A 10,132-nucleotide genomic window follows, 5' to 3' on the forward strand; every position below is an offset into this window, starting at 1 on the left:
ATCACGTTGAGGTTAGCTACGCCGGGATTCGTTTCAGCAAGTAGATATCCATATATTTAAATGGACCTTGTTGGAGCATACGTAATCCTAAAATGTAGCATCGTACTACGGATGGCGTTTACCACGCCATTGGTCTGTGTTCTGTCGGAGCTGTCTGCGACATGCTGATGAGATCCAAAAAGATCGAAATCGCGATCCGCAGTTTCGACAGAATACACACCACTTCGAATTATTTTATTCACAAATAAAATGTTAGATACAACAACTAGAATATTAACGTGGAGACGGCTTGCCTAAATGTTGAATATAAGTACTTTTTATTCAATTTTTTATATATTTTTTTGTACCTAAGATATGATATCACCTTAATGAACGAATGCAGTAAGAGAAGTTTACAAAAAGAAATTATTTTTACCTTGAAGATAATAAGAAATAAGTCGATGCCAACGCAAATTTACAAATGGGTTCTTTAAAGCAAAAGCTCCTTTTGTGGTTTTCCTTGGACGTTTTACTGAATAAACGACCCAGTTTTATGTAGGTAGATAATAAAACTTGATGAATGATAGTAATCCTGTAGTACACAGTTGATTACAGATAAAAATTGAGCGTCTCAAATAATTAATTACGTATTGCCAAGTAAAAATTTATGCACAATTATTATTATGCTTCATTTATATTTTCTTTTCGGGAAATTGCAACATTTATGTAGAGGTTAGTCTGAGGGTACAATAGTCGTTACCCGTGGAGATGGTAATCGCTAGTTAACATATTGGACAAGAAGTGACCATTGTGGAATTATATTTTAATATTGATGTGATGAAAATTATCTGTACTACTACCTATCTTCGATAAAATGATACGGAATAGACAAAGAATAAGTAATAAAAATTGGTTTAACTGTTGGTTATGAATTTATGAAGACAGCTATGAAACAGGTAAAGGACGTATGTTACTGATTAATGTTATTATACTCGAGATAAAAATGTTCAGTCTCTCAGAGTCTCTGAAAGCGAGACTCGAATCTCCGTCTCTTATCGAGTCTCTCTGGTGTCGCTGAGAAAGACTGTCGAGAGACTGTCAAAAAAAAACTGTTTAGCGTCTCTGAACGATAGACTCGAGTAGCTCATAGAGATATTCTCATTTCGTATCCAGTCTCTGAACGAGAGACTCGAATCTCTGAACGAGAGACTAGAGTCGCTCATAGAGAGATCCTCATTTCGTATCCAGTCTCTGAACGAGAGACTCGAATCTCTGAACGAGAGACTCGAATCTCTGAACGAGGGACTCGAATCTCTAAACGAGAGAGTCGATTCTCTCAATAAGTGGTGTCTCGATAGACATGGTTAAAATTTTCTAAGTTCAACATATTTCAGAGATCCCAGTCTTTCTACGAGAGACTCGAGTCTCTCAATTTTTCACTTTGATCCATTCAGTCTCTCTGTGAGAGACTCGAATCTCTGAATTAACAATTTTATCGTTCGAGTCTCTCATACAGAGATTGTGAGAGATGTATAAAAATATGTAGGCAATAACTGAGAGACTGTGAAAGACTGTAAGAGACGCTCTCAGAGACGCCGAAAGACTCTGAGACTGAATTTTTTTGTCTAGGGTACTAAATATAGACAGTTATATTTTAGAATTAGTGTATGCCTTAACAAATTGTTTCGCCTATGAATTTATTTGAATAAACGTCCTCTTAATAGAGTAATTCCCGTGATGGTCATTAAATTCCGTACAGGCGTAATAACCCTTATTAGCAATCCGTTTATGTACGGTGCAAACATCATTAAAGGAACAACTGACCTGTAGAATGGTTCTCCAAATCCGTCCCTGAACCATAGTACCATCGCCACACCGTCATTCCGTTCTCTTTGACCCGGTGTTATGTCGCAAGGCAGGCCTTTTTTCTTTCCCAGGACTCCCTGGACGTCTTCCATGGGAACTGTAACAAAAAGAATAAAGTAAATAAATATTACGCTTATTCACACGTCCTACAATCATTGCTATTCAAACGTCTCGATTTTATTACAAAACTGCAAAACAGGCAGAAATAATCTTGACTTTTTGAAATGCAATGATAGTTTCAAAAACATACTTATATCCAATCTAAAATATTAAATGTAATGATATATTTTACAAAGTAAGTGACAATCTACAAGGAAACTTGCTGATTAAATTAAAAAACAAATACAAATGAAGCAAAACCCAAATTGCAGCGTTACTAGACGAAACGCATCGATATTATTCAATCGTCAAATATTTATCTTTTACGCGTTTATTATTAGAAAGAGCAGGAGAACAGAGGAAGTCAAAAACAAATAGACGAGATAGATTAGTAGGACAGGATAGTCAGGTATGAAGGTGTAGTCAGAGGCATATTAGAGGTAGAAACAGGAGTTAGATGAGGTAGAGGTAAATCTAGATTAGATTTCTGTTTGCAAATTGTTAAGGATGTGGGTTGTTCTATAGTAGTTTTAGGGAAATGCGAAGTTTAGCTCAGGATAGGAAGGAATAGAGGTGGGTGTCCAATCAGTTTAAGACTGACGATCTTATGATTATGAAGATGATGAGTTTATTTTTCGAGTGGATAATACATTTATATATATATATTTTTTATCTTTGGATAATACCTATTTATAGTACGTCCCTTTAATCATAGAATACCAGAAAAAAAAATGTTATAGAACGTAAAAGTTATATAGAACCCAGAAGTTCACGCAATTAATAGTAACATGCTAAACCAAACGGAAAATTAACTATTATTGGGTTAATTTCACGAAGTCCCTTTGAATTAGTGATAGCCCATTCATTGATAATATATTGGAAAACTGCTCGCGCGTATATTAGTTTAAGTTGGTGAATGCGGTTGAACAGATACGTTTCGTATCGCTTATGCCTACATATCCAACTTCTCAAACTCCTGAAACATTTCGATTCTACACTGCCTCGAACTTTACCTCACCGTGCGAACAATATCTCTGTCAGCAAGCTCTTCACTTGTTGTTTATCTATTCCATTTCCTGACACCCGGGAAACTCTTTCCTCTAACTTTCTCCAGGTACCTGCTAATCCTAATTATTAGGATCTATTAATAGGCACAAGGTGTTGTTGAACAAAAATAAAACCAGATTCGAGCAAATTGGACTCGAGCACCGGCGGTTTATTACAATGGGGACCTCATTTATATCATTACATTGCTAGGAATTTTAGGAATTTCATTGAGGTGGGGCGTCTGTCGTCTATGTACCTTTAGGGTTACAAATTAACTAAAAAAGACTTAGCAATCGGCTCTTGGATTTAGGTCAAAGGGAAACTTATTTGGATGTTAATTATTTATTAATATTTTATTAAGTTATCGATCAAACATTTTTACTTCGGGTTATCACCACTTGTATTATTGGATCATTTCATACATGAAATATAACAGACATACAGACACAGCTTCAGTTCCATGACGTCTGTTCGTTGTGGGATGTTAATTTTTATTGGTACAAAACTTAAGCGGACACGCTGATCCTGCCTTCTCTCCGGTGAAGTTCTTTTATGATAAGGATGGTATTAACAATTGCCCACGAACGCTAAATGCCTTGGGGATAAAGAACATAATGTGATATACCATATTTAAGTACATATAACTAAGATGCTTATTAAATACCTACTATTACTACATAATTTATTAAGTACTTGTTAAGTAAAACGAAATTGTACCTAAATGCATTTCTGCGCTTTCGAGGAAACTCCCGAAACTTAATGAGTGAAAAGTTTCATAATTGGGACAATCGAAATCGTAGTCGTGGGGGCGCTGTATACGTAAGTATGTTGTAGAGGACTGAGGTGGCCTCGGCTCACCCCATATAGTCCTTCTCGAGTCTATCCGGTTAACCGCTGTAATTTTGGCGGTTACAATTTAACGTCTTTCCCTGGTTCTATTCGTGCGAAGTTTCAAGTGAGAGAGAAGAACGAACTTCGGTGATTAACATTGTTCGCATGCGAGCCATGTTTTAAGTAAATTCCTCTAAAAGGTTTTGTACAAAAGCTGCGTGCCAAATTCCGAACCCGGCAACTATTAAGTAGACAGTCACAAAAGGAGAATTTGCCGCGACTCGAGCACTATTTCAAGCATCTAATACGTTATACACTTATATATATATATAAGTATATGGCACTTATTACCCTTATTACGTAATTTGTATAAAGGACGATTCAAATTAACATGAATTAAATGACGCAGATTTAAGAATTCGATAGTTCAAGAACACCCTGAAGGTCCAATAGATGCTTAACTAGACATATTTAATATTATCATCATCATCATCATAAGGACGTCGATCGTAAGACTGATTGGACACGCACTTTCCTAGCCTGAGCTAATTTTCGCATTTCCCTCACATCCTTAACTATTTGTGAACAGTAATCTAATCTAGATCTACCTTTACCTCTCCTAACTTCCGTTTCTGCCACTAATATGACTGACTAGACCTTCATGCCTGAGAAGGTGCCCTACCAACCAATCTCGCCTATTTCTTATAGACTTCCAGACAGTCCTCTGTTCTCCTATTCTTTCTAATACTTCTTCATTTCTATCTTTCTCTATCTACGGTATCTTCATCATTCACCACATTTCGAGCGCTTCTAGCCTTTTCTTTTCCGCCGCGCCCACTGTCCATGTTTCGCACCCGTACAGTGCCGCCCTCCAAACATCCACCTTTAACAACCTTTAAAGGCGACTCGACCATCCTTTGCTTTATATCCCTACTACTCCTTCCGTGCTGACTTATTTGACTTCCTAGATACCAAAAATTGGCTACTTCTAATAATTCGTCTCCTATCTTTATATTCGCTCTTTCCCTACTTTTTGTTCCCTTGCATACTAGTATTTTTGTTTTACTTTTATTTATTTTTATACAATACTGTTTTGTCTATACCGATTCCATTTTATTTAAAGCTGTCTCTAACTCCTTCTTGCTAGATGCTAATACCGACTGCTATATCATCTGGAAATCCAAGCATACTAGCCCCTGTATATCTATCCCTACAGCTGTACTGTCTTTAATGATGTTGATCGCGTCTTCAATGTATAGATTAAAAATAATAATGGAACAAATAATTATCGTAGGGTGCATAATCCCAGTCAGTCCAATTAAAAATATTCTAATTATGTATTTACATTAGTTGTCTGGTAATTTTACAAGACCGAGATTTACAATTCTGAGAAAATATATGAAGTGTTTTGGAAGGGCAAGTTGTTCACAACTATATTCTATCTTAAATAGAACATTTTTACCTCAAACTTTTCCAATAGATTTGGGTTTGTTTAAATCATATTTAAAATTGAAATTATCTGACGTTTTTGTACAATGGTAATGGTTTCTAGTGCCGCATTCGTGTTCTTTGATACGCTTATTCAAANCTGGTATGTAAGGGAGGGAAAAGTAGTGAAAGAGTGAATATAAAGATAGGAGACGAAAGAGCAAAACAAGTGGCTGATTTTAGGTATCTAGGAAGTCGGATAAGTCCGGACGCAAGGAGTAGTAAGGATATAAAACATTAGATAGCGTAGGGTCGAGTTGTATTCAATAAAAAGAAGTCAGATCTGTGCTCGCGAACGATTGATTTAGAAATTTGAAAAAGATTGTTAAAGGTGTATGTTTGAAGCGCGGCGCTGTACTGGTGCGAAACTTGGAAAGGAAAAGTTTAGAAGCGTTCGAAATCTAGTGTTAGAGGCAAATGATAAGGATATCGTGGATAGAGAAGGTAAGAAGTGAAGTGGTATTAAAGAGAATAGGAGAACATGGGACCCTATGGAAGTCAATAAAAAATAGGTGAGATGGATTGGTAAGACACCTTCTCAGGCATGAAGGTCTAGTTAGAGACATATTAGAGTATTAGAGGCAGAAGCAGGAGCTAAGAGGAGTAGAGGTAGACCTAGATTAGATTACTGTTCGCAAATAGTTAAGGACGTGGGATGTTCTAGTTTTAAGGAAATGCGAACATTAGCTTAGGATAGAAAGGAGTGAAGGTACGTGTCAAATTGATGACCTTATGATGATGATGAACACATATTTCTATTCTAAACTTTTCTGTATGTATTTTAGTTACCAGAAAGTTTTAACGTGGGTGACAGGAAAGCTGCAACTATGCAGTATACCATTTAGAAGTGAATATCTGTACATGAAACAGTAAATTGTGCATATCCTGAAAAGAACTGTGCACGACAAAACGGAATTCTTTTCTTGTCCTGATTCTTGCTTGCCGATAATGCTTGCGTTCGTGCACACAGTATCCTTTTTCCTTGAATAGGTGCTCGCTATGAGACACATTTTCTTTATGCAAAATCTTCTTGGAATTATAAAGAGACATATTTTGTATCACTGTATTCATAGCTCTCCGGACAGATAAAATCCTGCAGGTGTGTAGAAAAATCCTTGAGACTATTTACCTATTATAAGGCAGTATCGTGATACAGAATGCTACGATATATACTTGTTTAAAATAACGTACTTTCTTTTTAATTTGTAATTCTTTTAATACATTCAGATACTTCATTTTCAGACAATTATATAGAATTACGGAAAGACAATAGCACTAAAAGTTGTAGTCTAGTACAGAGTACCAAGAATTATTATTATACGCATATGGAAAGTTGTATCCTTAATGCGTATAAAGTCCTTAGGGGGGAAAGATCTGATAATTAAGGGGGAAATTGCACAAAGTATCGAGAGACCAAACTCTACAGGGTAGTTCCTGTTAGCCCAGAATTCTAAAATTTGACACAAAAGATAAACTTATAATACAAACAAAAGAAATTGATTCGAAAATTATCATTTTTTAATTCTAATTGGAATTGTTACATGACAAATAGTAGACTTCGTTTGTGCCTTGATGTTTATAAGTATATTTGTTAGTGGCCTCAGATCGTTACAACATAATATTGTGTCAATACTTATCATTTTATCGTAATTTAAAAACTTGGAAATTGCACGGTACACTATAGGAACTACGATAGATTTTCCCTAATCGGCGCCATGTTTTTAGGCTCCTCCCATTTGACGGATCCCAATACCCGTTAAGTTTATAGTTCTACTACAATGTTCTTTTGTTCAATCTATGTGATAAGGCCACTATGACGAACTTGACTTGATGAAAATAAAAGATGCTTATGGATATTTTTATGGGTTAAGGCCTATCGGCTCTAGCTTGCTTACGCTGTTTGATTCATTATTTTTTCACAAAAGGATTTCTTGTTATATTTTTTCAAAAAGATTTCTTGTTATTTATTATTATCACTGAGTTAAAATAACCAAAATGTGAATCTAGGGTAAAAAACCATTTATCGAATCATTTCAAAGCTTTAAGTCGTCCATGTGTTCGTTGGTTGCGTGTAAAATTTGAAATTTGCTCTCGATGTAATGGTCGTACATCGTGTTATAAACAAATGACTGGTGACTAATTGAATCTTTATTTGAGGGCAAACAAAATGTGAAAGCATTGTCCGTTTTCATTAGTGCTCTTTGTGAAAAATGCATGCTGTATAACCGAAACCTCTATTTGTGTTGCATCAAAAAACTCACGCAAAAATACTGCAATTTAATATTCTCTCTACAGGTATGGTCCTAGGTACATATCAAACTGGATTCCAATTAGCATTTATTGATTAACAAAGGGAATTAATGGAAATCATTTCTGCATGATTTGATTTTCTATATGGATACACTTATGTAACACATTGTTAACTGTCTATGATGGCTTTTGTAAAAACTATTGTTTTATTTGTATTTAATTATTAATAGATTATGTAACATAAGATTTATGTACTTTTGTACTCGCCAAACTATTAGGAATTGTTGTTTTCATAACTTAGAAAGCCTACCTTGAGAAAGACCTTCATCCGGGGCGAAACGTTAGAGTAATTTTAAAATACATAAAAAGTCTTATTTCAACCCCATCAGTTCTTGACTTTTGCATATTACAAGACATTAATAATTAAGTTCGATAACTTCCTAAGTCAAAAGACAATAATACCGGAAAAGAGAAATCAAACATTTGCAATATTTTGTGCAGATATTATAGAAAAGACTAATTCCTTCCGTTTTGAAACATCGGATCAGGAAACTTTAGTGTTATGAGAGTATCATTTGTGAATGTTAGGATTATTCCAATTTAGTTGATAGATTTGATCCTTAACAATAATTCAAAATGAATCGATGAAGAAATTTCTGATTAGGTTTAAAATTATGATGCTGAAAAAGATGAATTTGTATTTGTTGTCGCTATTACATCTTATGTCTATACAGAGAAAATCATTCTTGTATTCAGAGATCAGTCACATCTTATAAATGTGGTTATTCAGGCATACATTCCTTGAATTTTTAAAATTTTGCTAGGCTAGTTTTTTATTGGCGAATATGTTCCTTGAAAGAAAGGAGCGGATGTTAAAAAAAGTATTAAAATAACTTACTGATGACTGTGAAGTTGACCTTGCTGTTCCGAGTGGGCGAATTACGAAAATCGACCCGACATCTGTATATGCCCTCATCCGACAATTTAATATCGTTTATAACAAGGGTCGCTGGATTAGTGGCTGCTCGAAAAAAAACTCGCGGGCCAAAAATCGTCGGTGAGGACCACAACCTTGCCTGGCTGAATTGCCGACTCCTCACGTCAAAACTGGAAGAGAAAATAAAAATAACAATAAAAATCACAAATAAAATTACGTATGCTCCAACAAGGTCCATTTAAATCCCGGCCTAGCTAACCTCAACGTGATAGGCACGTTACCATAATCGAATAAAATAATTCGAAGTGGTCTGTATTCTGTCGAAACTGCGGATCGCGATTTCTATCTTTTTGGATCTCATCAGCGCGTCGCAGACAGCTCCGACAGAACACAGACCAACTTTTACCTACAAATGGCGCGTAAACATTTTAGGATTACGAAGTAGATATCCATATATTTAAATGGACCTTGTTGGAGCATACGTAATCCTAAAGTAGCATCGTACTACAGATGGCGTTTACCGCGCCATTGGTCTGTGTTCTGTCGGAGCTGTCTGCGACGCGCTGATGAGATCCAAAAAGATCGAAATCGCGATCCGCAGTTTCGACAGAATACACACCACTTCGAATTATTTTATTCACAAATAAAATGTTAGATACAACAACTAGAATATTAACGTGGAGACGGCTTGCCTAAATTTTGAATAAAAGTACTCTTTTTATTCAATTTTTTCATATATTTTTTTGTACCTAAGGTATGATATCACCTTAATGAACGAATGCAGTAAGAGAAGTTTACAAAAAGAAATTATTTTTACCTTGAAGATAATAAGAAATAAGTCGATGCTAACGCAAATTTACAAATGGGTTCTTTAAAGCAAAAGCTCCCTTTGTGGTTTTCCTTGGACGTTTTACTGAATAAATGACCCAATTTTATGTAGGTAGATAATAAAACTTGATGAATGATAGTAATCCTGCAGTACACAGTTGACTACAGATAAAAATTGAGCGTCTCAAATAATTAATTACGTATTGCCAAGTAAAAATTTATGCACAATTATTATTATGCTTCATTTATATTTTCTTTTCGGGAAATTGCAACATTTATGTAGAGGTTAGTCTGAGGGTACAATAGTCGTTACCCGTGGAGATGGTAATCGCTAGTTAACATATTGGACAAGAAGTGACCATTGTGGAATTATATTTTAATATTGATGTGATGAAAATTATCTGTACTACTACCTATCTTCGATAAAATGATACGGAATAGACAAAGAATAAGTAATAAAAATTGGTTTAACTGTTGGTTATGAATTTATGAAGACAGCTATGAAACAGGTAAAGGACGTATGTTACTGATTAATGTTATTATACTCGAGATAAAAATGTTCAGTCTCTCAGAGTCTCTGAAAGCGAGACTCGAATCTCCGTCTCTTATCGAGTCTCTCTGGTGTCGCTGAGAAAGACTGTCGAGAGACTGTCAAAAAAAAACTGTTTAGCGTCTCTGAACGATAGACTCGAGTAGCTCATAGAGATATTCTCATTTCGTATCCAGTCTCTGAACGAGAGACTCGAATCTCTGAACGAGAGACTCGAATCTCTGAACGAGAGACTCGAATCTCTGAACGAGAGACTC

General features: G+C 35.4%; 1 protein-coding gene across 3 annotated transcripts in view; it reads right to left on the bottom strand.

Moving 5' to 3' along the window:
* LOC108735393 (titin) overlaps positions 1–1,939 on the bottom strand; it is a 74,010-nt gene extending 72,071 nt beyond the window's left edge. For all 3 annotated transcript variants that reach the window (XM_018467336.1, XM_018467337.1, XM_018467335.1), the window contains exon 1: positions 1,804–1,939. In XM_018467336.1, coding sequence (XP_018322838.1) covers positions 1,804–1,937 — 134 coding nt within the window. In that variant the 5' untranslated portion in view covers positions 1,938–1,939. The remainder of the gene's footprint in view (positions 1–1,803) is intronic.
* Positions 1,940–10,132: the final 8,193 nt, after the last annotated feature.

This window comes from Agrilus planipennis, unplaced genomic scaffold (assembly GCF_000699045.2).
Source record: "Agrilus planipennis isolate EAB-ADULT unplaced genomic scaffold, Apla_2.0 scaffold40, whole genome shotgun sequence".
NCBI lineage: Eukaryota > Metazoa > Arthropoda > Insecta > Coleoptera > Buprestidae > Agrilus > Agrilus planipennis.